Raw genomic sequence first — 27,461 nt, 5'->3', positions numbered from 1 at the left:
CGAGACTTCCAGAGGCGGCGGAGTTGATCTCGCAGGTTCTGCAGTCGGGAGGCGGGACTGCTCTGTACAGCTAGAAGGATGTACAGAGTTTGAAGGGCCAGGCATGAGATGGCAGGGCTGATGTCATCCGTGGTGTCCTGAAGGGCTGCAAGAGACAGAAGCAGAGGCACAGTCAGAGGCTGGATGCGCGGGGAGCTGGGCAGAGCCTCCCGACACGTGCGGCCCAGGCAGCTCTCGCCGTGGCCGGCAGGAAGCAGGAGCCCAGGAGGGCGAGCTGGCAGCTGCTGGCCGACAATGTGCCGCAGGCCCATGCAAGGTGTCTGTGCTCTGGCCAGGCTGCCCTCGGTGCGCGCAGGGAGCGGAGGCGTCCGCGGCCGGGCCAGGGAACGCAGCTGCCGGTGGCAGCCCCCCCCCGCGGAGAGCCGGCGGGCCTCACTCACCCCTGCAGATGATGCGGAACTCCGGCTGCTGCCCTGTCACGTAGCGCCCGGCGATCCCTTGGGAACACAGAGCGCGTCCTGGCTTCAGAGGCACGGCTGCCGCGCACGGGCGCTGCCAGCCCCGAGGCCGCACGCCGCCCCGGCCCGGCAGGGCTGAGCCCGGGCCCCAGGCGCTGCTGCCGCCCAAGGGCACGGCTGCGAGAGGGCGGCAGCAGCGCCGAGGGCAGGCGGGGCTCCAGCTGCCCGCGCCCGGATCCTGCTGCCGGGGGCAGCAGGCGGGGCGGGGGGCCGAGCTGCGGCGGGGCGGGGAGGGAGCCGGGCTGGGCGCTCACCGATGAACCTGACGGCCGCCTCTCGCAGGGGCTCCTGTGCGCTCTGCAGGTAGGGCAGGGCCAGGCGCAGGTGCTCGGCCGCTCGGCTCCTGTCCTCTGCCAGCTGCAGGGCACAGAGGGAAAGGCTTGATGTGGGCGCTGCTCCCTACGCCCGGCGCTGCTCCCCCCTGGCCACACAGCCCCGAGGCGCGGCCGGCAGCCGCCGGCGCCGGGCTCGGCACGGGGCAAAAGCCCGGCGAGCCGCGGTGCCGCCCCGCGGCAGAGCCCGGCTGCCTCGGGGCTCCGTCGGCACCGCGCTCGGGGCCAGAGGAGCCTGCAGAAGAGCCCGCACGGCCCAGGCAAGGCAGCGGCGGGGGGGGGCGCAGGCCGGTGCCCCTGCGTGCAGCACCGGCCAGGGGCCACAGCTGCCATCCATCCCCACGGACTGGGCGCCGTGGGCAGGCGGCTTCTGCAGGCTGTCCTTACCAAGCACTCGGCAAAGCTCCACATCTGATCCGTCTTCAGCAGCCGCTTGAGATCCTTCCTCTTCAGGAACCTCACTGCGGAAAGCAGCGTTTCCCGAGAGGCCTGCAGAGCAGCAGAGAGCCAGAGGTGGCACGGCAGCCCAGGGCACGGCAGCCGCCTCTCTGTGCCAAGGCCAGGAGGAGGCTGGAGCCCCTGAGGTGCCAGGGTGTGGGGAGACAGCTGAGCCCCCTGCCATGGCGACAGCAGCGCCCAGGAGGCCTCACCTGTGCCACGCGCCACTTCTCGGCATGGCAGTGGAAGAAGAGTGGGAGCAGGCTCTTGCTCACGTGCTTCTTCAGGGGCTTTTCCCCCTTTGCCACTACCAGCTCCATCACGTCTTGGAAGAGGCGAATGGAGAGCAGCTGCACAAGGCTGTTGTCCTGGGGGAAAGGAAGCAAAAGCCCTCCACATCTGCTGCTCCAGGCCCCCCTGCGCACAGGCCCAAGGCAGCAGGCAAGTGCCCGTGGCTGGGGGCACAGAGCCTTACATTGTCAAAGAGTTGTCCGAGCGCCTCAGCCAGCTGCAGGGCCACGGGGCTGGCTATTGCCACGTCTTTGTGCTGGAGCAGAGAGCTGAGTACAGCGAGGGTCATCTCAACGATGTCTTCATCCGCATCCCACAGCAGGTTCCCAAGGCTGTCAGTCAGGCTGTACATTCTGTCGTTCTGTGCGGAAAACAAGGCCGGGCAACCCCACGCTGCTGCTGCTGCTGCTGCTGCAGGCCTCAGAAGCCTCAGGCCTGCCGCGAAGCACTCAGGCAGCTGAACAGCGAGCCTGGAGAGCTGGGAGCAGCTGCCACGGCTCCCAAAGGCCAGCTAAGCCCAAGGGGCTGCTTGCCCCAGCCCCACGCTGCCAGCACAGCTTCAGCTGCTGCCTCCTTCTCACCATCGAGGTGAGCACCACGAGGCCTCTGAGCGCCACGCGACGCATCTCCCTGGACTCGCTCTGCAGGTGCCGCGTCATGATCTCCAGGGCTTTGTCACCGCATTCGCTCAAGTCCAGGCAATCCAGGAGCTGAAAGGCACACAGCAGTGACAGAGGTGCCCAGCTGGCAGGAGCTCAGAACCGCACGGGGCTGAGCCAAGGCAGCAGCACGGGGCACGGCCGCCCTCGCAGGCAGCTGCGGCTACGAGAGGGCACAGGGGCGGGAGGCTGCTCGGCGAGGCAGCGCTGGCCATGGGGCTCACCTCCACGAGGAACGTCAGGGCGGGCAGTTCCCAGTCTGAGATGTCTTCGCTGAGTAGGTCAAAGAGGCAGGTTGCCATGCCGCAACACCAGATGAGGGAGACACGGCGCATCTCCCTGGCGGGCAGAAAAAGGCACCATTGCCCCCGAGCCCGGTGGGCAAAGCTCTCCCAGGGCTGACTGACAGAGGTGCGGTCTTCTCCCGAGCACCCCGTGGGCGCTTTGGCAGGCGGCTGTTCCCGGGCACCCTCCTCTGCCAGCCTTTTCCAGCCTGCTCATCCCTCCCTTGGCGACAAGGCCCTGCCGCCCGTGACCACGGGCACTGCGTGGGGTGTTCCGGGCACAGAGGAGAGGGGCGGTGGGGAGAAGGAGGTCTCACCTGGCCAGCAGACCCACGGCATAGTGGTGGGTGTCGGCACAGAGCAGCGTGTCCCAGGCACGGTTGCGTTCCATCGACACCACCACGTGCTCATACCGCATTTGGCAGAGCAGGGCCTTCAGGGTCTGCAGTGCAAAGCTGTGTGCAGAGCAAAGGCCAGGTCACGCTGGGAGCCCTGGCTCCTGCCCTGGGGGCACGGGAGGGGCGGGGAGACTGGGAGGACTGGGACGGAGCACCTGTTGGGGTTGGCGGCGAGGCCGTGTTGCTCCTGGCATGCCTTCCAGAAGGTCTCAACCTCTTCTGGCATGTCCTGCGTGCTGATGTAAGCTTGGAAGAGCAGACGCAGGAAGAGATTGGGGAAATACTCCAGCACGACAGGTGAGCGCCAGGCCACGTTGAAGATTTTCCACAGCGCCGTGGTTGCCTGCAAGAGAGGAAACCTCCAGAGACAAGGCTCAGTGCCGAGACATCCGCGTGGCAGGGCCCGAGCGTGCGAGGGAGAGGCCAGGGGAGACACGGGGAAAGCGGCCGGCCTGGTGCCCCTGAAGCCTGCCCCTAAGCCAGGTGTCAGCCCAGTGCCTGAGGCAGGGAGATGCAGCTGGGGGGGAGGACAGAGAGCTGGCTGCTCCAGAGGTGGCCTGGGGGCTGGCAAAGGCCGGCTCCAGAAACTCACAGCCAGGGCAAAGACTCCCGTGTCGTCCCCATCGGAGGTGTACGTGTGGTCCACGGGCCAAGCGCTCAGCACATCGAGGAGCAGCTGCAGCGCCGGCTCCGCAGTCCTGCTCGAGGACATGATGGTCCCCCACATGGCCGCGGCAGCTCTGTGGGGTCAGAGCTGCGTGTCAGGGGGGTCTCGGCCACAGCACCGTGGCCTGGGCAGCTGCAGGGGCCCGCGCTGGCCCTCAGCCCTGCCTCTGCCCACTGCCCCTCGCTGGCAGAGGCCAGCCAGCCCACGTGGGGGCAGGCCCTGAGGGGCAGGGAGGGAGCACGGCACCAGGCGCAGGAGCTGACGGGCCAGGGCTGGAAAAGAGAGGAGCCAGAGGATCCTGGAACTCTCCGCCTGTCTGGCCGTCAGCGGGGACAGGCTCTGCAGGGTGACAGGCCGCTGAAGCCTAAGCCCTCGAGGCACGTGAGGCTGCCCTACCTGTCACACGATGGGGCCCAGCGCAGGAGGGTGATCAGCACATCAGAGGGGTATTCCTTGGTCAGCTCCAGAAGGGCCTTGTCCAGCCTGTGCCCAGCAGGCTCATTGGCCGCGAGCCACCCGTGGATGTACCTCACCATGGCGGGCACCTGCAGAAGGCGCGGGGAGACTTGGAGAGCTGCCGGAGCAGCAACCTCGCCAGCTTGCCCTGAGAAGTGCTTCCCTTCCGTGCACATTGGGCCGGGCCTCAAAGGCTGAGGGAGCCCAGCAGACGGGGCTTGAGGCGCCACACCACTGCTGGGGCCATCGAGCCCTTGCCCCAGGCTGCTTACTTGCTGTGGATTGGAGACACCCTTCTCCACAAGCAAATCCAGCATGGCAGCACCGGTCTCGGCATTGAGGAGCTGAAAGTTTGCCAAGACGCCAGTGGCCACACCGGCGGTCTCTTCCTGCCAAAGGCTCGTGATGAATTCACAGACGGTCTGCGGGAGAAGGGCAGCAAGAGAGGGAGAATGCATGGAGTGCTCCAAGCCTGGTGCTTGGCTGAGCAGTGACAGCACGCCCAGCCCAGGTGGGGATGGCCGCAGGTACCTGCGCTGTTCTGCGGAAGCGGCCACGGGCGGCTTCCTGTTCTTGTGTCCGGCCCTTGGCTGCACCTGGCAAAGAGCGAGCGCAGCCAGAGCTGAGGGGCTGCAGGAGAGGCCAGAGAGCACAGGCCAGCCCTGCGCTGCCCAGGCAGGGAGAGCCTCGGGATGCCCCGGGGGACGGAGCTCGGCTGCCAGCTGCTCCAGCCCAGCTCCTGTCCTATCCATGGGCATATCCACAGGGATGGCATGGCATGGCATGGCATGGGCATGGCATGGCATGGCATGGCATGGCATGGCATGGCATGGGATAAGATGGGGCCAAGGTGGCTGCAGGCAGCAGCCCTATGGCCCAGCTCTGACACTCACCCTCCTGCAGCAGCTGGAACTGCTGCAGTTCTTCAGGCTGCTGGGCTGAGGTAGCTGCAGCCTCTTCCTCCTCCACCCAGGCCGGCATGGGCACGCTGGGGGGTGTCTGCTCCATGTCACTCCTTGGAGGTAGGAGTGCTTGCTGCAGCAGAGAGGCCTCGGAAAGGCTGCAGATGAGCAAGTGCTGCAGCTGTGCCTTGAAGGCACCTGCAACAGAGAAGCCTCGGGAAGGCTACAGGACAGTAAGTCCTGCAGTCTGTCCTCGAGGGCGGCAGCAAGGGAGAAGTCTAAGAAAAGAAACGGGACTGCAAGTCCCGCAGTCCGTCCTCGAGGGCCCCGGCCGCAGGGACGGCAGACGCTTGGGAATTGCTCCGCGTCACCGAGTCCCGCAGTCTGGCCTCGAGGTCACCTGCACAGCGAACGCCTCGGAAAAGCTCCGGGTCAGCAAGGAACGAGTTGGCTGTGTGGGGGCTCCTCACAGCACTGCTCTCTCCCGTCCTGTCCCGTCGCGTGCACCGAGCACTGTGGCGTGGCCCTGGCGCCGCCAGCACCTATGTCACGCCGTGTCACAAAGGGTCAGCCTTGTCCACTCTGTCCCTCACAATCCCACGCTGACCAGGGTGCACTGTGTCACAGAGAGCCCTAGGACACACCTCCACGTGCCCTGGGGACACGCCCACCCCACCCAAACTGCCCCAGCTTGCAGAGAAGACTTTCCCCCAAGTGTTGAAGACACAGCCCAGCAGGAACTTTAGCAAGGGCCCAAACAAGAAGCAGCTGCTCCTCTGCTCTGCTCTGCCTGCTCAGGCCAGCAGAATGAGCCCCCACGGCTGCCAAAGGAGCCGAGCAGGAAGGGCACCGGGGCCTTCCACAGGACCTGCCACGGCCTCTTTGGGACCAGGCCCGCTGCCGGGTGGCCTCTTTGGGACCAGGCCCGGTGCCGGGTGGCCGGCACACACACAGGGGCGTGACACAGACACGGGATGTGTGGCCCAGAGCACTCATGCTGCAATGCTGCTCTGTCCCCTGGGCAGCGCTGACAGCAGGTGTGGAAGAGTCCCTGCCAAAGGAGACTTGCTACCCGCCGAGGCCTGCCAATGCTGCTGCCTGTCTCCTGCCACAGAGACCTGTGGCCCTGAGGCACTTCTCTGCCGGAGGACAGCCAAAGCCAGCGTGCCTTGGTGTCTGTGGGATCTTTTCTGCAGGTGGCTGTTGGCAGGAGCCCCTGCAGCAATTGCTGGCCCCACCTGGTATCTATCAGAAGGCAGAAGCTGTAGCCCCTTCCTGGAATGATTGTTGCTTGGAGGTGAAGATCTGCAGCACAAAAACACCATCCACTGTTGACTTCCACGGGACAATTACATTGTTACAAGAGAGACTGTCAAGTTTCCTTGTGCGCTTCTGACTGTTTTTCTTGCTTTCTGCATCAAAGCGTCAGCCCAGCGTCTGATGCCCAAAGCTGCGGTTGCTGCCCGTCTGGCTGTGGCCGGCAGCTCATGTCCAAACACAACCGGCTGCCTTCTGGCCAAGGGAATGCACTGGCACGAGCAGGGACTTTCCCTGCTGAACCTGGCAGGGAGCTGGGGAAGTGCAGAAGACTGGCACAACTCTGGCATGAGAGAAGCTGTTGTGTGTCTCTGAGGATGCTGCCCGCACTGGGAAGGAAGAGCCAAGACAAGGGCTGGAAGCAGACGCATCCTGCCGCTTGCTGCTCTTCGATGGACACGCAACACACTTGTTGCCCCAGCTCCAGAAGACTTGATGCAGCAAGCACAACCTTCAGAAGGAGCAGCAAAGGCCAAGGGGCTTTTGGCCACTTTCCCTTCCCCACCACTTGTGGGCAACTTGCTGAGAGCAAGCAAGACCCTTTTCCCCCTCTTGCCCATTGCCCAGTGTGGGCACCAAAAGCAAGCTCCTGGACATCCGGCTCTGACAACAGCAATTTATTGTTCCTACGTTCCTAACTATCCTACTGGCTGAAAGGAAGTGCTTGCACAGGAGAGGTGTTCCCTGCAGGCTCAGGTGGCCCCAGCAGAGGCAGCCTCCCGGCTCAGTTCTCCAGGGTGCCGCAGCAGGCCAGCCAGCCACGGCGACCCAGGGAAGGCCGAGACTTCCAGAGGCGGCGGAGTTGATCTCGCAGGTTCTGCAGTCGGGAGGCGGGACTGCTCTGTACAGCTAGAAGGATGTACAGAGTTTGAAGGGCCAGGCATGAGATGGCAGGGCTGATGTCATCCGTGGTGTCCTGAAGGGCTGCAAGAGACAGAAGCAGAGGCACAGTCAAAGGCTGGATGCGCGGGGAGCTGGGCAGAGCCTCCCGACACGTGCGGCCCAGGCAGCTCTCGCCGTGGCCGGCAGGAAGCAGGAGCCCAGGAGGGCGAGCTGGCAGCTCCTGGCCACCAATGTCCCGCAGGCCCCTGCAAGGTGTCTGTGCTCTGGCCAGGCTGCCCTCGGTGCGCGCAGGGAGCGGAGGGGTCCGCGGCCGCGCCAGGGAATGCAGCCGCCGCGGAGAGCCGGCGGGCCTCACTCACCCCTGCAAATGATGCGGAACTCCGGCTGCTGCCCTGTCACGTAGCGCCCGGCGATCCCTTGGGAACACAGAGCGCGTCCTGGCTTCAGAGGCACGGCTGCCGCGCACGGGCGCTGCCAGCCCCGAGGCCGCACGCCGCCCCGGCCCGGCAGGGCTGAGCCCGGGCCCCAGGCGCTGCTGCCGCCCAAGGGCACGGCTCCGAGAGGGCGGCAGCAGCGCCGAGGGCAGGCGGGGCTCCAGCTGCCCGCGCCCGGATCCTGCTGCCGGGGGCAGCAGGCGGGGCGGGGGCCGAGCTGCGGCGGGGCGGGGAGGGAGCCGGGCTGGGCGCTCACCGATGAACCTGACGGCCGCCTCTCGCAGGGGCTCCTGTGCGCTCTGCAGGTAGGGCAGGGCCAGGCGCAGGTGCTCGGCCGCTCGGCTCCTGTCCTCTGCCAGCTGCAGGGCACGGAGGGAAAGGCTTGATGTGGGCGCTGCTCCCTACGCCCGGCGCTGCTCCCCCCTGGCCACACAGCCCCGAGGCGCGGCCGGCAGCCGCCGGCGCCGGGCTCGGCACGGGGCAAAAGCCCGGCGAGCCGCGGTGCCGCCCCGCGGCAGAGCCCGGCTGCCTCGGGGCTCCGTCGGCACCGCGCTCGGGCCCAGAGGAGCCTGCAGAAGAGCCCGCACGGCCCAGGCAAGGCAGCGGCGGGGGGGGCGCAGGCCGGTGCCCCTGCGTGCAGCACCGGCCAGGGGCCACAGCTGCCGTCCATCCCCACGGACTGGGCGCCGTGGGCAGGCGGCTTCTGCAGGCTGTCCTTACCAAGCACTCGGCAAAGCTCCACATCTGATCCGTCTTCAGCAGCCGCTTGAGATCCTTCCTCTTCAGGAACCTCACTGCGGAAAGCAGCGTTTCCCGAGAGGCCTGCAGAGCAGCAGAGAGCCAGAGGTGGCACGGCAGCCCAGGGCACGGCAGCCGCCTCTCCGTGCCAAGGCCAGGAGGAGGCTGGAGCCCCTGAGGTGCCAGGGTGTGGGGAGACAGCTGAGCCCCCTGCCATGGCGACAGCAGCGCCCAGGAGGCCTCACCTGTGCCACGCGCCACTTCTCGGCATGGCAGTGGAAGAAGAGTGGGAGCAGGCTCTTGCTCACGTGCTTCTTCAGGGGCTTTTCCCCCTTTGCCACTACCAGCTCCATCACGTCTTGGAAGAGGCGAATGGAGAGCAGCTGCACAAGGCTGTTGTCCTGGGGGAAAGGAAGCAAAAGCCCTCCACATCTGCTGCTCCAGGCCCCCCTGCGCACAGGCCCAAGGCAGCAGGCAAGTGCCCGTGGCTGGGGGCACAGAGCCTTACATTGTCAAAGAGTTGCCCGAGTGCCTCAGCCAGCTGCAGGGCCACGGGGCTGGCTATTGCCACGTCTTTGTGCTGGAGCAGAGAGCTGAGTACAGCGAGGGTCATCTCAACGATGTCTTCATCCGCATCCCACAGCAGGTTCCCAAGGCTGTCAGTCAGGCTGTACATTCTGTCGTTCTGTGCGGAAAACAAGGCCGGGCAACCCCACGCTGCTGCTGCTGCTGCTGCTGCTGCTGCAGGCCTCAGAAGCCTCAGGCCTGCCGCGAAGCACTCAGGCAGCTGAACAGCGAGCCTGGAGAGCTGGGAGCAGCTGCCACGGCTCCCAAAGGCCAGCTAAGCCCAAGGGGCTGCTTGCCCCAGCCCCACGCTGCCAGCACAGCTTCAGCTGCTGCCTCCTTCTCACCATCGAGGTGAGCGCCACGAGGCCTCTGAGCGCCACGCGACGCATCTCCCTGGACTCGCTCTGCAGGTGCCGCGTCATGATCTCCAGGGCTTTGTCACCGCATTCGCTCAAGTCCAGGCAATCCAGGAGCTGAAAGGCACACAGCAGTGACAGAGGTGCCCAGCTGGCAGGAGCTCAGAACCGCACGGGGCTGAGCCAAGGCAGCAGCACGGGGCACGGCCGCCCTCGCAGGCAGCTGCGGCTACGAGAGGGCACAGGGGCGGGAGGCTGCTCGGCGAGGCAGCGCTGGCCATGGGGCTCACCTCCACGAGGAACGTCAGGGCGGGCAGTTCCCAGTCTGAGATGTCTTCGCTGAGTAGGTCAAAGAGGCAGGTTGCCATGCCGCAACACCAGATGAGGGAGACACGGCGCATCTCCCTGGCGGGCAGAAAAAGGCACCATTGCCCCCGAGCCCGGTGGGCAAAGCTCTCCCAGGGCTGACTGACAGAGGTGCGGTCTTCTCCCGAGCACCCCGTGGGCGCTTTGGCAGGCGGCTGTTCCCGGGCACCCTCCTCTGCCAGGCTTTTCCAGCCTGCTCATCCCTCCCTTGGCGACAAGGCCCTGCCGCCCGTGACCACGGGCACTGCGTGGGGTGTTCCGGGCACAGAGGAGAGGGGCGGTGGGGAGAAGGAGGTCTCACCTGGCCAGCAGACCCACGGCATAGTGGTGGGTGTCGGCACAGAGCAGCGTGTCCCAGGCACGGTTGCGTTCCATCGACACCACCACGTGCTCATACCGCATTTGGCAGAGCAGGGCCTTCAGGGTCTGCAGTGCAAAGCTGTGTGCAGAGCAAAGGCCAGGTCACGCTGGGAGCCCTGGCTCCTGCCCAGGAGGGGCACGGGAGGGGCGGGGAGACTGGGAGGACTGGGATGGAGCACCTGTTGGGGTTGGCGGCGAGGCCGTGTTGCTCCTGGCATGCCTTCCAGAAGGTCTCAACCTCTTCTGGCATGTCCTGCGTGCTGATGTAAGCTTGGAAGAGCAGACGCAGGAAGAGATTGGGGAAATACTCCAGCACGACAGGTGAGCGCCAGGCCACGTTGAAGATTTTCCACAGCGCCGTGGTTGCCTGCAAGAGAGGAAACCTCCAGAGACAAGGCTCAGTGCCGAGACATCCGCGTGGCAGGGCCCGAGCGTGCGAGGGAGAGGCCAGGGGAGACACGGGGAAAGCGGCCGGCCTGGTGCCCCTGAAGCCTGCCCCTAAGCCAGGTGTCAGCCCAGTGCCTGAGGCAGGGAGATGCAGCTGGGGGGGAGGACAGAGAGCTGGCTGCTCCAGAGGTGGCCTGGGGGCTGGCAAAGGCCGGCTCCAGAAACTCACAGCCAGGGCAAAGACTCCCGTGTCGTCCCCATCGGAGGTGTACGTGTGGTCCACGGGCCAGGCGCTCAGCACATCGAGGAGCAGCTGCAGCGCCGGCTCCGCAGTCCTGCTCGAGGACATGATGGTCCCCCACATGGCCGCGGCAGCTCTGTGGGGTCAGAGCTGCGTGTCAGGGGGGTCTCGGCCACAGCACCGTGGCCTGGGCAGCTGCAGGGGCCCGCGCTGGCCCTCAGCCCTGCCTCTGCCCACTGCCCCTCGCTGGCAGAGGCCAGCCAGCCCACGTGGGGGCAGGCCCTGAGGGGCAGGGAGGGAGCACGGCACCAGGCGCAGGAGCTGACGGGCCAGGGCTGGAAAAGAGAGGAGCCAGAGGATCCTGGAACTCTCCGCCTGTCTGGCCGTCAGCGGGGACAGGCTCTGCAGGGTGACGGGCCGCTGAAGCCTAAGCCCTCGAGGCACGTGAGGCTGCCCTACCTGTCACACGATGGGGCCCAGCGCAGGAGGGTGATCAGCACATCAGAGGGGTATTCCTTGGTCAGCTCCAGAAGGGCCTTGTCCAGCCTGTGCCCAGCAGGCTCATTGGCCGCCAGCCACCCGTGGATGTACCTCACCATGGCGGGCACCTGCAGAAGGCGCGGGGAGACTTGGAGAGCTGCCGGAGCAGCAACCTCGCCAGCTTGCCCTGAGAAGTGCTTCCCTTCCGTGCACATTGGGCCGGGCCTCAAAGGCTGAGGGAGCCCAGCAGACGGGGCTTGAGGCGCCACACCACTGCTGGGGCCATCGAGCCCTTGCCCCAGGCTGCTTACTTGCTGTGGATTGGAGACACCCTTCTCCACAAGCAAATCCAGCATGGCAGCACCGGTCTCGGCATTGAGGAGCTGAAAGTTTGCCAAGACGCCAGTGGCCACACCGGCGGTCTCTTCCTGCCAAAGGCTCGTGATGAATTCACAGACGGTCTGCGGGAGAAGGGCAGCAAGAGAGGGAGAATGCATGGAGTGCTCCAAGCCTGGTGCTTGGCTGAGCAGTGACAGCACGCCAAGCCCAGGTGGGGATGGCCGCAGGTACCTGCGCTGTTCTGCGGAAGCGGCCACGGGCGGCTTCCTGTTCTTGTGTCCGGCCCTTGGCTGCACCTGGCAAAGAGCGAGCGCAGCCAGAGCTGAGGGGCTGCAGGAGAGGCCAGAGAGCACAGGCCAGCCCTGCGCTGCCCAGGCAGGGAGAGCCTCGGGATGCCCCGGGGGATGGAGCTCGGCTGCCAGCTGCTCCAGCCCAGCTCCTGTCCTATCCATGGGCATATCCACAGCGATGGCATGGCATGGCCTGGCATGGCATGGCATGGCATGGCATGGGATAAGATGGGGCCAAGGTGGCTGCAGGCAGCAGCCCTATGGCCCAGCTCTGACACTCACCCTCCTGCAGCAGCTGGAACTGCTGCAGTTCTTCAGGCTGCTGGGCTGAGGTAGCTGCAGCCTCTTCCTCCTCCACCCAGGCCGGCATGGGCACGCTGGGGGGTGTCTGCTCCATGTCACTCCTTGGAGGTAGGAGTGCTTGCTGCAGCAGAGAGGCCTCGGAAAGGCTGCAGATGAGCAAGTGCTGCAGCTGTGCCTTGAAGGCACCTGCAACAGAGAAGCCTCGGGAAGGCTACAGGACAGTAAGTCCTGCAGTCTGTCCTCGAGGGCGGCAGCAAGGGAGAAGTCTAAGAAAAGAAATCGGGACTGCAAGTCCCGCAGTCCGTCCTCGAGGGCCCCGGCCGCAGGGACGGCAGACGCTTGGGAATTGCTCCGCGTCACCGAGTCCCGCAGTCTGGCCTCGAGGTCACCTGCACAGCGAACGCCTCGGAAAAGCTCCGGGTCAGCAAGGAACGAGTTGGCTGTGTGGGGGCTCCTCACAGCACTGCTCTGTCCCGTCCTGTCCCGTCGCGTGCACCGAGCACTGTGGCGTGGCCCTGGCGCCGCCAGCACCTATGTCACGCCGTGTCACAAAGGGTCAGCCTTGTCCACTCTGTCCCTCACAATCCCACGCTGACCAGGGTGCACTGTGTCACAGAGAGCCCTAGGACACACCTCCACGTGCCCTGGGGACACGCCCACCCCACCCAAACTGCCCCAGCTGGCAGAGAAGACTTTCCCCCAAGTGTTGAAGACACAGCCCAGCAGGAACTTTAGCAAGGGCCCAAACAAGAAGCAGCTGCTCCTCTGCTCTGCTCTGCCTGCTCAGGCCAGCAGAATGAGCCCCCACGGCTGCCAGAGGAGCCGAGCAGGAAGGGCACCGGGGCCTTCCACAGGACCTGCCACGGCCTCTTTGGGACCAGGCCCGCTGCCGGGTGGCCGGCACACACGCAGGGGCGTGACACATGCCGCGCTGCTGTGTCGAATTCCTCTACTCCCCCAGCATTGGGGAGTAGGCGGCACCGGCTAGCTGGGAGCTCAGCAGCAGCCAGCAGCGGGGGGCACTACCCCGATGCGCCGGGGCGTCAGGGCAGCGCCTTCGACAGGAGGTAGCAGCGGTGCGGGGAGCGGCGAAGAGCGGAAGAGGCTGTGAGAAAAGAGGGTCGCCACACGTGAATGCAGTCCAGCGGTTTTATTGTCCCTGGGGTAGTTCACGAGGGAAGACCAAGAGGAACGAAAAACACCAATATATAAAGGGGGTGGACACAGACATTGATACATTACATTAACCAATAGGGGAGAAGTAAAGAGTGGGGTGACATTTGACTGACATAGATTAAAACCAATGAGACACGGACTGGGGAGGGGCCCGGGGTTCCTGTCCAATCACCCTCAGGGAAAGGGAGAAGTTTCTGGAAGAGTGGGCAGGGTTTCGGGAGATGGACAGGGCCTGGGAGGAGAGGTAAATGTAACAAGTGGGGGAGTTATCAAGGAAACCGGGGTGAGGACAAGGGCTTGGCAGCTTGCCCAGAACGGGAGGGAACCAACTCAGGAAGAGGGGGGAAACCAGGGCTGAACCATCAACATAGGCTTGGGATTACAAACTGGGGAAAACATTATAAACTGGGGAGAAGTAATACAAATGGAGGGGACAACACAAATTAAGCTGAACGCACACCACAACAACACAGACACGAGATGTGTGGCCCAGAGCATGAATGCTGCAATGCTGCTCTGTCCCCTGGGCAGCGCTGACAGCAGGTGTGGAAGAGTCCCTGCCAAAGGAGACTTGCTACCCGCCGAGGCCTGCCAATGCTGCTGCCTGTCTCCTGCCACAGAGACCTGTGGCCCCGGGGCACTTCTCTGCCGGAGGACAGCCAAAGCCAGCGTGCCTTGGTGCCTGTGGGATCTTTTCTGCACGTGGCTGTTGGCAGGAGCCCCTGCAGCAGTTGCTGGCCCCACCTGGTATCTGTCAGAAGGCAGAAGCTGTTGCCCCTTCCTGGAATGATTGTTGCTTGGAGGTGAAGATCTGCAGCACAAAAACACCATCCACTGTTGACTTCCACGGGACAATTACATTGTTACAAGAGAGACTGTCAAGTTTCCTTGTGCGCTTCTGACTGTTTTTCTTGCTTTCTGCATCAAAGCGTCAGCCCAGCGTCTGATGCCCAAAGCTGCGGTTGCTGCCCGTCTGGCTGTGGCCGGCAGCTCATGTCCAAACACAACCGGCTGCCTTCTGGCCAAGGGAATGCACTGGCACGAGCAGGGACTTTCCCTGCTGAACCTGGCAGGGAGCTGGGGAAGTGCAGAAGACTGGCACAACTCTGGCATGAGAGAAGCTGTTGTGTGTCTCTGAGGATGCTGCCCGCACTGGGAAGGAAGAGCCAAGACAAGGGCTGGAAGCAGACGCATCCTGCCGCTTGCTGCTCTTCGATGGACACGCAACACACTTGTTGCCCCAGCTCCAGAAGACTTGATGCAGCAAGCACAACCTTCAGAAGGAGCAGCAAAGGCCAAGGGGCTTTTGGCCACTTTCCCTTCCCCACCACTTGTGGGCAACTTGCTGAGAGCAAGCAAGACCCTTTTCCCCCTCTTGCCCATTGCCCAGTGTGGGCACCAAAAGCAAGCTCCTGGACATCCGGCTCTGACAACAGCAATTTATTGTTCCTACGTTCCTAACTATCCTACTGGCTGAAAGGAAGTGCTTGCACAGGAGAGGTGCTCCCTGCAGGCTCAGGTGGCCCCAGCAGAGGCAGCCTCCCGGCTCAGTTCTCCAGGGTGCCGCAGCAGGCCAGCCAGCCACGGCGACCCAGGAAAGGCCGAGACTTCCAGAGGCGGCGGAGTTGATCTCGCAGGTTCTGCAGTCGGGAGGCGGGACTGCTCTGTACAGCTAGAAGGATGTACAGAGTTTGAAGGGCCAGGCATGAGATGGCAGGGCTGATGTCATCCGTGGTGTCCTGAAGGGCTGCAAGAGACAGAAGCAGAGGCACAGTCAGAGGCTGGATGCGCGGGGAGCTGGGCAGAGCCTCCCGACACGTGCGGCCCAGGCAGCTCTCGCCGTGGCCGGCAGGAAGCAGGAGCCCAGGAGGGCGAGCTGGCAGCTGCCGGCCACCAATGTCCCGCAGGCCCCTGCAAGGTGTCTGTGCTCTGGCCAGGCTGCCCTCGGTGCGCGCAGGGAGCGGAGGCGTCCGTGGCCGGGCCAGGGAACGCAGCTGCCGGTGGCAGCCCCCCCCCGCGGAGAGCCGGCGGGCCTCACTCACCCCTGCAGATGATGCGGAACTCCGGCTGCTGCCCTGTCACGTAGCGCCCGGCGATCCCTTGGGAACACAGAGCGCGTCCTGGCTTCAGAGGCACGGCTGCCGCGCACGGGCGCTGCCAGCCCCGAGGCCGCACGCCGCCCCGGCCCGGCAGGGCTGAGCCCGGGCCCCAGGCGCTGCTGCCGCCCAAGGGCACGGCTGCGAGAGGGCGGCAGCAGCGCCGAGGGCAGGCGGGGCTCCAGCTGCCCGCGCCCGGATCCTGCTGCTGGGGCAGCAGGCGGGGCAGGGGCCGCGCTGCGGCGGGGCGGGGAGGGAGCCGGGCTGGGCGCTCACCGATGAACCTGACGGCCGCCTCTCGCAGGGGCTCCTGTGCGCTCTGCAGGTAGGGCAGGGCCAGGCGCAGGTGCTCGGCCGCTCGGCTCCTGTCCTCTGCCAGCTGCAGGCACGGAGGGAAAGGCTTGATGTGGGCCCTGCTCCCCACGCCCGGCGCTGCTCCCCCCCTGGCCACACAGCCCCGAGGCGCGGCCGGCAGCCGCCGGCGCCGGGCTCGGCACGGGGCAAAAGCCCGGCGAGCCGCGGTGCCGCCCCGCGGCAGAGCCCGGCTGCCTCGGGGCTCCGTCGGCACCGCGCTCGGGCCCAGAGGAGCCTGCAGAAGAGCCCGCACGGCCCAGGCAAGGCAGCGGCGGGGGGGGGCGCAGGCCGGTGCCCCTGCGTGCAGCACCGGCCAGGGGCCACAGCTGCCGTCCATCCCCACGGATTGGGCGCCGTGGGCAGGCGGCTTCTGCAGGCTGTCCTTACCAAGCACTCGGCAAAGCTCCACATCTGATCCGTCTTCAGCAGCCGCTTGAGATCCTTCCTCTTCAGGAACCTCACTGCGGAAAGCAGCGTTTCCCGAGAGGCCTGCAGAGCAGCAGAGAGCCAGAGGTGGCAGCGCAGCCCAGGGCACGGCAGCCGCCTCTCCGTGCCAAGGCCAGGAGGAGGCTGGAGCCCCTGAGGTGCCAGGGTGTGGGGAGACAGCTGAGCCCCCTGCCATGGCGACAGCAGCGCCCAGGAGGCCTCACCTGTGCCACGCGCCACTTCTCGGCATGGCAGTGGAAGAAGAGTGGGAGCAGGCTCTTGCTCACGTGCTTCTTCAGGGGCTTTTCCCCCTTTGCCACTACCAGCTCCATCACGTCTTGGAAGAGGCGAATGGAGAGCAGCTGCACAAGGCTGTTGTCCTGGGGGAAAGGAAGCAAAAGCCCTCCACATCTGCTGCTCCAGGCCCCCCTGCGCACAGGCCCAAGGCAGCAGGCAAGTGCCCGTGGCTGGGGGCACAGAGCCTTACATTGTCAAAGAGTTGCCCCAGCGCCTCAGCCAGCTGCAGGGCCACGGGGCTGGCTATTGCCACGTCTTTGTGCTGGAGCAGAGAGCTGAGTACAGCGAGGGTCATCTCAACGATGTCTTCATCCGCATCCCACAGCAGGTTCCCAAGGCTGTCAGTCAGGCTGTACATTCTGTCGTTCTGTGCGGAAAACAAGGCCGGGCAACCCCACGCTGCTGCTGCTGCTGCTGCAGGCCTCAGAGGCCTCAGGCCTGCCGCGAAGCACTCAGGCAGCTGAACAGCGAGCCTGGAGAGCCGGGAGCAGCTGCCACGGCTCCCAAAGGCCAGCTAAGCCCAAGGGGCTGCTTGCCCCAGCCCCACGCTGCCAGCACAGCTTCAGCTGCTGCCTCCTTCTCACCATCGAGGTGAGCACCACGAGGCCTCTGAGCGCCACGCGACGCATCTCCCTGGACTCGCTCTGCAGGTGCCGCGTCATGATCTCCAGGGCTTTGTCACCGCATTCGCTCAAGTCCAGGCAATCCAGGAGCTGAAAGGCACACAGCAGTGACAGAGGTGCCCAGCTGGCAGGAGCTCAGAACCGCACGGGGCTGAGCCAAGGCAGCAGCACGGGGCACGGCCGCCCTCGCAGGCAGCTGCGGCTACGAGAGGGCACAGGGGCGGGAGGCTGCTCGGCGAGGCAGCGCTGGCCATGGGGCTCACCTCCACGAGGAACGTCAGGGCGGGCAGTTCCCAGTCTGAGATGTCTTCGCTGAGTAGGTCAAAGAGGCAGGTTGCCATGCCGCAACACCAGATGAGGGAGACACGGCGCATCTCCCTGGCGGGCAGAAAAAGGCACCATTGCCCCCGAGCCCGGTGGGCAAAGCTCTCCCAGGGCTGACTGACAGAGGTGCGGTCTTCTCCTGAGCACCCCGTGGGCGCTTTGGCAGGCGGCTGTTCCCGGGCACCCTCCTCTGCCAGGCTTTTCCAGCCTGCTCATCCCTCCCTTGGCGACAAGGCCCTGCCGCCTGTGACCACGGGCACTGCGTGGGGTGTTCCGGGCACAGAGGAGAGGGGCGGTGGGGAGAAGGAGGTCTCACCTGGCCAGCAGACCCACGGCATAGTGGTGGGTGTCGGCACAGAGCAGCGTGTCCCAGGCACGGTTGCGTTCCATCGACACCACCACGTGCTCATACCGCATTTGGCAGAGCAGGGCCTTCAGGGTCTGCAGTGCAAAGCTGTGTGCAGAGCAAAGTCCAGGTCACGCTGGGAGCCCTGGCTCCTGCCCAGGTGGGGCACGGGAGGGGCGGGGAGACTGGGAGGACTGGGATGGAGCACCTGTTGGGGTTGGCGGCGAGGCCGTGTTGCTCCTGGCATGCCTTCCAGAAGGTCTCAACCTCTTCTGGCATGTCCTGCGTGCTGATGTAAGCTTGGAAGAGCAGACGCAGGAAGAGATTGGGGAAATACTCCAGCACGACAGGTGAGCGCCAGGCCACGTTGAAGATTTTCCACAGCGCCGTGGTTGCCTGCAAGAGAGGAAACCTCCAGAGACAAGGCTCAGTGCCGAGACATCCGCGTGGCAGGGCCCGAGCGTGCGAGGGAGAGGCCAGGGGAGACACGGGGAAAGCGGCCGGCCTGGTGCCCCTGAAGCCTGCCCCTAAGCCAGGTGTCAGCCCAGTGCCTGAGGCAGGGAGATGCAGCTGGGGGGGAGGACAGAGAGCTGGCTGCTCCAGAGGTGGCCTGGGGGCTGGCAAAGGCCGGCTCCAGAAACTCACAGCCAGGGCAAAGACTCCCGTGTCGTCCCCATCGGAGGTGTACGTGTGGTCCACGGGCCAGGCGCTCAGCACATCGAGGAGCAGCTGCAGCGCCGGCTCCGCAGTCCTGCTCGAGGACATGATGGTCCCCCACATGGCCGCGGCAGCTCTGTGGGGTCAGAGCTGCGTGTCAGGGGGGTCTCGGCCACAGCACCGTGGCCTGGGCAGCTGCAGGGGCCCGCGCTGGCCCTCAGCCCTGCCTCTGCCCACTGCCCCTCGCTGGCAGAGGCCAGCCAGCCCACGTGGGGGCAGGCCCTGAGGGGCAGGGAGGGAGCACGGCACCAGGCGCAGGAGCTGACGGGCCAGGGCTGGAAAAGAGAGGAGCCAGAGGATCCTGGAACTCTCCGCCTGTCTGGCCGTCAGCGGGGACAGGCTCTGCAGGGTGACGGGCCGCTGAAGCCTAAGCCCTCGAGGCACGTGAGGCTGCCCTACCTGTCACACGATGGGGCCCAGCGCAGGAGGGTGATCAGCACATCAGAGGGGTATTCCTTGGTCAGCTCCAGAAGGGCCTTGTCCAGCCTGTGCCCAGCAGGCTCATTGGCCGCCAGCCACCCGTGGATGTACCTCACCATGGCGGGCACCTGCAGAAGGCGCGGGGAGACTTGGAGAGCTGCCGGAGCAGCAACCTCGCCAGCTTGCCCTGAGAAGTGCTTCCCTTCCGTGCACATTGGGCCGGGCCTCAAAGGCTGAGGGAGCCCAGCAGACGAGGCTTGAGGCGCCACACCACTGCTGGGGCCATCGAGCCCTTGCCCCAGGCTGCTTACTTGCTGTGGATTGGAGACACCCTTCTCCACAAGCAAATCCAGCATGGCAGCACCGGTCTCGGCATTGAGGAGCTGAAAGTTTGCCAAGACGCCAGTGGCCACACCGGCGGTCTCTTCCTGCCAAAGGCTCGTGATGAATTCACAGACGGTCTGCGGGAGAAGGGCAGCAAGAGAGGGAGAATGCATGGAGTGCTCCAAGCCTGGTGCTTGGCTGAGCAGTGACAGCACGCCCAGCCCAGGTGGGGATGGCCGCAGGTACCTGCGCTGTTCTGCGGAAGCGGCCACGGGCGGCTTCCTGTTCTTGTGTCCGGCCCTTGGCTGCACCTGGCAAAGAGCGAGCGCAGCCAGAGCTGAGGGGCTGCAGGAGAGGCCAGAGAGCACAGGCCAGCCCTGCGCTGCCCAGGCAGGGAGAGCCTCGGGATGCCCCGGGGGACGGAGCTCGGCTGCCAGCTGCTCCAGCCCAGCTCCTGTCCTATCCATGGGCATATCCACAGGGATGGCATGGCATGGCATGGCATGGCATGGCATGGGATAAGATGGGGCCAAGGTGGCTGCAGGCAGCAGCCCTATGGCCCAGCTCTGACACTCACCCTCCTGCAGCAGCTGGAACTGCTGCAGTTCTTCAGGCTGCTGGGCTGAGGTAGCTGCAGCCTCTTCCTCCTCCACCCAGGCCGGCATGGGCACGCTGGGGGGTGTCTGCTCCATGTCACTCCTTGGAGGTAGGAGTGCTTGCTGCAGCAGAGAGGCCTCGGAAAGGCTGCAGATGAGCAAGTGCTGCAGCTGTGCCTTGAAGGCACCTGCAACAGAGAAGCCTCGGGAAGGCTACAGGACAGTAAGTCCTGCAGTCTGTCCTCAAGGGCGGCAGCAAGGGAGAAGTCTAAGAAAAGAAACGGGACTGCAAGTCCCGCAGTCCGTCCTCGAGGGCCCCGGCCGCAGGGACGGCAGACGCTTGGGAATTGCTCCGCGTCACCGAGTCCCGCAGTCTGGCCTCGAGGTCACCTGCACAGCGAACGCCTCGGAAAAGCTCCGGGTCAGCAAGGAACGAGTTGGCTGTGTGGGGGCTCCTCACAGCACTGCTCTGTCCCGTCCTGTCCCGTCGCGTGCACCGAGCACTGTGGCGTGGCCCTGGCGCTGCCAGCACCTATGTCACGCCGTGTCACAAAGGGTCAGCCTTGTCCACTCTGTCCCTCACAATCCCGCGCTGACCAGGGTGCACTGTGTCACAGAGAGCCCTAGGACACACCTCCACGTGCCCTGGGGACACGTCCACACCACCCAAACTGCCCCAGCTTGCAGAGAAGACTTTCCCCCAAGTGTTGAAGACACAGCCCAGCAGGAACTTTAGCAAGGGCCCAAACAAGAAGCAGCTGCTCCTCTGCTCTGCTCTGCCTGCTCAGGCCAGCAGAATGAGCCCCCACGGCTGCCAGAGGAGCCGAGCAGGAAGGGCACCGGGGCCTTCCACAGGACCTGCCACGGCCTCTTTGGGACCAGGCCCGCTGGCGGGTGGCCGGCACACACGCAGGGGCGTGACACATGCCGCGCTGCTGTGTCGAATTCCTCTACTCCCCCAGCAGTGGGGAGGAGGCGGCACCGGCTAGCTGGGAGCTCAGCAGCAGCCAGCAGCGGGGGGCACTACCCTGATGCGCCGGGGCGTCAGGGCAGCGCCTTCGACAGGAGGTAGCAGCGGTGCGGGGAGCGGCGAAGAGCGGAAGAAGCTGTGAGAAAAGAGGGTCGCCACACGTGAATGCAGTCCAGCGGTTTTATTGTCCCTGGGGTAGTTCACGAGGGAAGACCAAGAGGAACGAAGAACACCAATATATAAAGGGGGTGGACACAGACATTGATACATTACATTAACCAATAGGGGAGAAGTAAAGAGTGGGGTGACATTTGACTGACATAGATTAAAACCAATGAGACACGGACTGGGGAGGGGCCCGGGGTTCCTGTCCAATCACCCTCAGGGAAAGGGAGAAGTTTCTGGAAGAGTGGGCAGGGTTTCGGGAGATGGACAGGGCCTGGGAGGAGAGGTAAATGTAACAAGTGGGGGAGTTATCAAGGAAACCGGTGTGGGGACAAGGGCTTGGCAGCTTGCCCAGAACGGGAGGGAACCAACTCAGGAAGAGGGGGGAAACCAGGGCTGAACCATCAACATAGGCTTGGGATTACAAACTGGGGAAAACATTATAAACTGGGGAGAAGTAATACAAATGGAGGGGACAACACAAATTAAGCTGAACGCACACCACAACAACACAGACACGAGATGTGTGGCCTAGAGCATGAATGCTGCAATGCTGCTCTGTCCCCTGGGCAGCGCTGACAGCAGGTGTGGAAGAGTCCCTGCCAAAGGAGACTTGCTACCCGCCGAGGCCTGCCAATGCTGCTGCCTGTCTCCTGCCACAGAGACCTGTGGCCCCGGGGCACTTCTCTGCCGGAGGACAGCCAAAGCCAGCGTGCCTTGGTGTCTGTGGGATCTTTTCTGCACGTGGCTGTTGGCAGGAGCCCCTGCAGCAGTTGCTGGCCCCACCTGGTATCTGTCAGAAGGCAGAAGCTGTTGCCCCTTCCTGGAATGATTGTTGCTTGGAGGTGAAGATCTGCAGCACAAAAACACCATCCACTGTTGACTTCCATGGGACAATTACATTGTTACAAGAGAGACTGTCAAGTTTCCTTGTGCGCTTCTGACTGTTTTTCTTGCTTTCTGCATCAAAGCATCAGCCCAGCGTCTGATGCCCAAAGCTGCGGTTGCTGCCCGTCTGGCTGTGGCCAGCAGCTCATGTCCAAACACAACCGGCTGCCTTCTGGCCAAGGGAATGCACTGGCACGAGCAGGGACTTTCCCTGCTGAACCTGGCAGGGAGCTGGGGAAGTGCAGAAGACTGGCACAACTCTGGCATGAGAGAAGCTGTTGTGTGTCTCTGAGGATGCTGCCCGCACTGGGAAGGAAGAGCCAAGACAAGGGCTGGAAGCAGACGCATCCTGCCGCTTGCTGCTCTTCGATGGACACGCAACACACTTGTTGCCCCAGCTCCAGAAGACTTGATGCAGCAAGCACAACCTTCAGAAGGAGCAGCAAAGGCCAAGGGGCTTTTGGCCACTTTCCCTTCCCCACCACTTGTGGGCAACTTGCTGAGAGCAAGCAAGACCCTTTCCCCCCTCTTGCCCATTGCCCAGTGTGGGCACCAAAAGCAAGCTCCTGGACATCCGGCTCTGACAACAGCAATTTATTGTTCCTACGTTCCTAACTATCCTACTGGCTGAAAGGAAGTGCTTGCACAGGAGAGGTGTTCCCTGCAGGCTCAGGTGGCCCCAGCAGAGGCAGCCTCCCGGCTCAGTTCTCCAGGGTGCCGCAGCAGGCCAGCCAGCCACGGCGACCCAGGAGAGGCCGAGACTTCCAGAGGCGGCGGAGTTGATCTCGCAGGTTCTGCAGTCGGGAGGCGGGACTGCTCTGTACAGCTAGAAGGATGTACAGAGTTTGAAGGGCCAGGCATGAGATGGCAGGGCTGATGTCATCCGTGGTGTCCTGAAGGGCTGCAAGAGACAGAAGCAGAGGCACAGTCAGAGGCTGGATGCGCGGGGAGCTGGGCAGAGCCTCCCGACACGTGCGGCCCAGGCAGCTCTCGCCGTGGCCGGCAGGAAGCAGGAGCCCAGGAGGGCGAGCTGGCAGCTGCCGGCCACCAATGTCCCGCAGGCCCCTGCAAGGTGTCTGTGCTCTGGCCAGGCTGCCCTCGGTGCGCGCAGGGAGCGGAGGCGTCCGCGGCCGGGCCAGGGAACGCAGCTGCCGATGGCAGCCCCCCCCCCGCGGAGAGCCGGCGGGCCTCACTCACCCCTGCAGATGATGCGGAACTCCGGCTGCTGCCCTGTCACGTAGCGCCCGGCGATCCCTTGGGAACACAGAGCGCGTCCTGGCTTCAGAGGCACGGCTGCCGCACACGGGCGCTGCCAGCCCCGAGGCCGCACGCCGCCCCGGCCCGGCAGGGCTGAGCCCGGGCCCCAGGCGCTGCTGCCGCCCAAGGGCACGGCTGCGAGAGGGCGGCAGCAGCGCCGAGGGCAGGCGGGGCTCCAGCTGCCCGCGCCCCGGATCCTGCTGCCGGGGCAGCAGGCGCGGCGGGGGCCGAGCTGCGGCGGGGCGGGGAGGGAGCCGGGCTGGGCGCTCACCGATGAACCTGACGGCCGCCTCTCGCAGGGGCTCCTGTGCGCTCTGCAGGTAGGGCAGGGCCAGGCGCAGGTGCTCGGCCGCTCGGCTCCTGTCCTCTGCCAGCTGCAGGGCACGGAGGGAAAGGCTTGATGTGGGCGCTGCTCCCTACGCCCGGCGCTGCTCCCCCCTGGCCACACAGCCCCGAGGCGCGGCCGGCAGCCGCCGGCGCCGGGCTCGGCACGGGGCAAAAGCCCGGTGAGCCGCGGTGCCGCCCCGCAGCAGAGCCCGGCTGCCTCGGGGCTCCGTCGGCACCGCGCTCGGGCCCAGAGGAGCCTGCAGAAGAGCCCGCACGGCCCAGGCAAGGCAGCGGCGGGGGGGGCGCAGGCCGGTGCCCCTGCGTGCAGCACCGGCCAGGGGCCACAGCTGCCGTCCATCCCCACGGACTGGGCGCCGTGGGCAGGCGGCTTCTGCAGGCTGTCCTTACCAAGCACTCGGCAAAGCTCCACATCTGATCCGTCTTCAGCAGCCGCTTGAGATCCTTCCTCTTCAGGAACCTCACTGCGGAAAGCAGCGTTTCCCGAGAGGCCTGCAGAGCAGCAGAGAGCCAGAGGTGGCACGGCAGCCCAGGGCACGGCAGCCGCCTCTCCGTGCCAAGGCCAGGAGGAGGCTGGAGCCCCTGAGGTGCCAGGGTGTGGGGAGACAGCTGAGCCCCCTGCCATGGCGACAGCAGCGCCCAGGAGGCCTCACCTGTGCCACGCGCCACTTCTCAGCATGGCAGTGGAAGAAGAGTGGGAGCAGGCTCTTGCTCACGTGCTTCTTCAGGGGCTTTTCCCCCTTTGCCACTACCAGCTCCATCACGTCTTGGAAGAGGCGAATGGAGAGCAGCTGCACAAGGCTGTTGTCCTGGGGGAAAGGAAGCAAAAGCCCTCCACATCTGCTGCTCCAGGCCCCCCTGCGCACAGGCCCAAGGCAGCAGGCAAGTGCCCGTGGCTGGGGGCACAGAGCCTTACATTGTCAAAGAGTTGCCCGAGCGCCTCAGCCAGCTGCAGGGCCACGGGGCTGGCTATTGCCACGTCTTTGTGCTGGAGCAGAGAGCTGAGTACAGCGAGGGTCATCTCAACGATGTCTTCATCCGCATCCCACAGCAGGTTCCCAAGGCTGTCAGTCAGGCTGTACATTCTGTCGTTCTGTGCGGAAAACAAGGCCGGGCAACCCCACGCTGCTGCTGCTGCTGCTGCTGCTGCTGCAGGCCTCAGAGGCCTCAGGCCTGCCGCGAAGCACTCAGGCAGCTGAACAGCGAGCCTGGAGAGCCGGGAGCAGCTGCCACGGCTCCCAAAGGCCAGCTAAGCCCAAGGGGCTGCTTGCCCCAGCCCCACGCTGCCAGCACAGCTTCAGTTGCTGCCTCCTTCTCACCATCGAGGTGAGCACCACGAGGCCTCTGAGCGCCACGCGACGCATCTCCCTGGACTCGCTCTGCAGGTGCCGCGTCATGATCTCCAGGGCTTTGTCACCGCATTCGCTCAAGTCCAGGCAATCCAGGAGCTGAAAGGCACACAGCAGTGACAGAGGTGCCCAGCTGGCAGGAGCTCAGAACCGCACGGGGCTGAGCCAAGGCAGCTGAGTCCCCTCCCCAGGGGGCCACCAGCAGCCCACGAGTCCTCACCTGTGCCACACGCCGATTCTCATCATGGCAGTGGAAGAAGAGTGGGAGCAGGCTTTGGTTCAAAATTGACTTCAGGGGCTTTTTTCCCTTGTCTACTACAAAGTCCATAATCTTGAAGAAGAGGTCAAAGGAGAGCAGCTGCACATGGCTGTTGTCCTGAAGGAAAGGAAAAACACCTCAGCACCAACTACTGCAGGCCCACTGGAACAGTCGAAAACTCCACAGAGCACAAAGTTTCTGGGCAGCAACCATTGCCTGAGGCTGGGGACACAAAGCCTTACGTGGTCAAAGAGCAGCAGGAGTGCCTCAGCCAGCTTTGGGGCAGTGGTGCTGGATACCAGGTTCTCTTTTTGCTGGAGTACATTTGTGAGCACAGAGAGGGACATGCTGACCACCTCTCCATCTGCATCACCCAGCAGCTCCAGAGGGCTTGGAGACAGACTGCACATTCTTCTGGCCTGTGTGGAGCACAAGGCTGTGCTGGGAAGCCATGGACGGCTGCAGCGCCAGCAGCGCCCTGGCACTGCAAGCCCAGCCTGCTGCTGCAGGGCCCACAGGCCAAAGGCCTGTCCCAAAGCACGGGGGCAGGTGAGGCAGGAGCGCTGGGAGCAGCTGCCCCAGCTCCTGCAGCCCTGCCAGCCCAAGGGGCTGCTTTGCCCAGCGCAGCTTCAGCCGCTGCCCCCTTCTCACCATCAAGGGATCCTTGCTGAGCACCACGAGGCCTCTGAGCATCAGGCGACGCCTCTGCCTGCATTCCCTCTGCAGGTACCTTGACATGATCTCCAGTATGCTGTCAGCACATTCCCTCAAGTCCAGGCACTTGAGGACCTGAAAGGCACAGGGCAGTGACGGGGAGCCGGCCGGCAGGAGCCCGGAACCGCACAGGGCTGGGCCCAGGCAGCAGCACAGGGCAGGGGCACCGTCCTGGCAGCTATGGCTACGAGAGGGCAGAGAGCTGGGAGGCAGCTCAGCCAGGCAGTGGTGGCCTTGAGGCTCACCTCCACAAGGAATGCCAGGAAGGGCAGATCCCAGTGTGGCTCCTCCCTGCTGAGCAGCCCGAGCAGGCGGCGAGCAATCCCAGAACGCAAGGAGAGAGAGACACGGCGCATCTCCCTGGAAGGGCAAAAAAGGCACCACGACCCTGACCTGGGGAGGTTAAACCTCTCCTAGGACTGACTCACAGAGGTCTGGTCTTTCCCAAGCATCCCTGGAGGGGATGTGAGCACTTTGTGAGGCAGCCCCTTCTGGGCACCCTCCTCTCCCAGGCTTTTCCATTCTCCTTGGCCGTCCCTCAGTGACGAGGCCCTCTGGCCCATGACCACAGGGACTGTGTGGGGCACAGGGCTCAAATGCTGGGGGCAGTGGGGATGAGGGGGTCTCACCTGGCCAGCAGACCCACGGCATAGTGCTGGGTGTGAGCACACAGCAGCGTGTCCCAGCCACGCTTGCGCTCCATAGCCACCACCACATTGTCGCACCACAGTCGGCAGAGCAGAGCCTTCGTGGCCTGCACTGCAAGCCTGTGTGCAGAGCAAAGCTCAGGTCACACTGGCAGCACTGACACTGGCCACAAGGGCTTGGGAAGGACAGGAGGACTGGGACCTGTTGGGCTTGCTGGGAAGGCGGTGTTCCTCCTGGCATGCTCTCCAGAAGTTTTCAAATTCCTCTGGTGGCAACTGCTGTGTGGTGATGACAACTTGGAAGAGCAGAGCCACAAAAATGCGGGAGTAATAAAGGCTCATTGCTTCATGGCACTCAGGCACAATCACCCAGATCACCAGAGTTGCCTGCAAAAGAAGCAGCCCAAGACAGCGCTCAGTTCCGAGGTGTCCATGGGGCAGGGCCCGAGGGCAGATGCAGGGGGGCGTGCAGGCCTGGTGCCCCCTGAGCCTGGCCCTAGCCCAGATTTCAGCCCAGTGCCTGAGGCATGGAGAGGATTGAGAGCTGCTGGAGAGGCAGCTGGGTGGTAAGCAAAGGCCAGTTCCAGAAACTCACAGCCAGGGCAAACACGTCCTTGTTGTCCCCATCAGAGGTGCATGCGCTGTGCACAGGCCAATCCTCCATCACGCAGAGCAGTGTTGCCAGCACCTTCTCCATTGTTGGTCTTGATGAGGCAATGGCTCTCCACATCATTGCAGCAGCTCTGTGGGATCAGAGCTCTGTGTCAGGGGCGTCTCAGTCACAGTACCATGCCCTGTGCAGCTGTGGGGGCCCAGGTGCCAGAGCCCCAGTGCCCTGAGGGGCAGGGAGGGAGCATTGGCAGCAGGCTCAGGAAACACAGGGGCCCGAGGCTCCTGGACCTCTCTGCCTGTCTGGCAGACCCCACAGCACAGGCTGTGCAGGGCCACGGGCCCTAAAGGCCGCTGAGCCCTGAGCTCTACAGACACGTGGGCCCCGTACCTGTCACACGTTGGGGAACAGCGCAGGAGGGTCAGCACTACGTCAGCAGGGTGTTCTTCAGCCAGCCTCACAATGTCAGTTTGCAGCCTGGCATCCACTGTGACATGGGACATGAGACTCTGGTGGATGTTCTTCACCTTAGCTGGCACCTGGAGGAGGCATGGCGAAGACTTGGAGCACTGTCTAGTGGGTGCAATTTCAC

At 64.5% G+C, this 27,461-nt stretch overlaps 2 protein-coding genes across 2 annotated transcripts in view; one reads left to right on the top strand and one right to left on the bottom strand.

Moving 5' to 3' along the window:
- The window catches only part of LOC119696487, a 1,710,157-nt gene that overhangs the window by 875,985 nt on the left and 806,711 nt on the right, over positions 1-27,461 (top strand). Inside the window, 1 exon segment of the mRNA XM_038126215.1 lies at positions 13,221-13,227. Within this exon segment, the coding sequence (XP_037982143.1) occupies positions 13,221-13,227 (7 nt within the window).
- LOC119696488 overlaps positions 1-27,461 on the bottom strand; it is a 1,499,846-nt gene that overhangs the window by 693,094 nt on the left and 779,291 nt on the right.

The sequence above is a fragment of the Motacilla alba genome, unplaced genomic scaffold (genome assembly GCF_015832195.1).
Source record: "Motacilla alba alba isolate MOTALB_02 unplaced genomic scaffold, Motacilla_alba_V1.0_pri HiC_scaffold_31, whole genome shotgun sequence".
Taxonomy (NCBI): Eukaryota; Metazoa; Chordata; class Aves; order Passeriformes; family Motacillidae; genus Motacilla; species Motacilla alba.
This window is presented reverse-complemented; position numbering and strand designations above follow the sequence as displayed.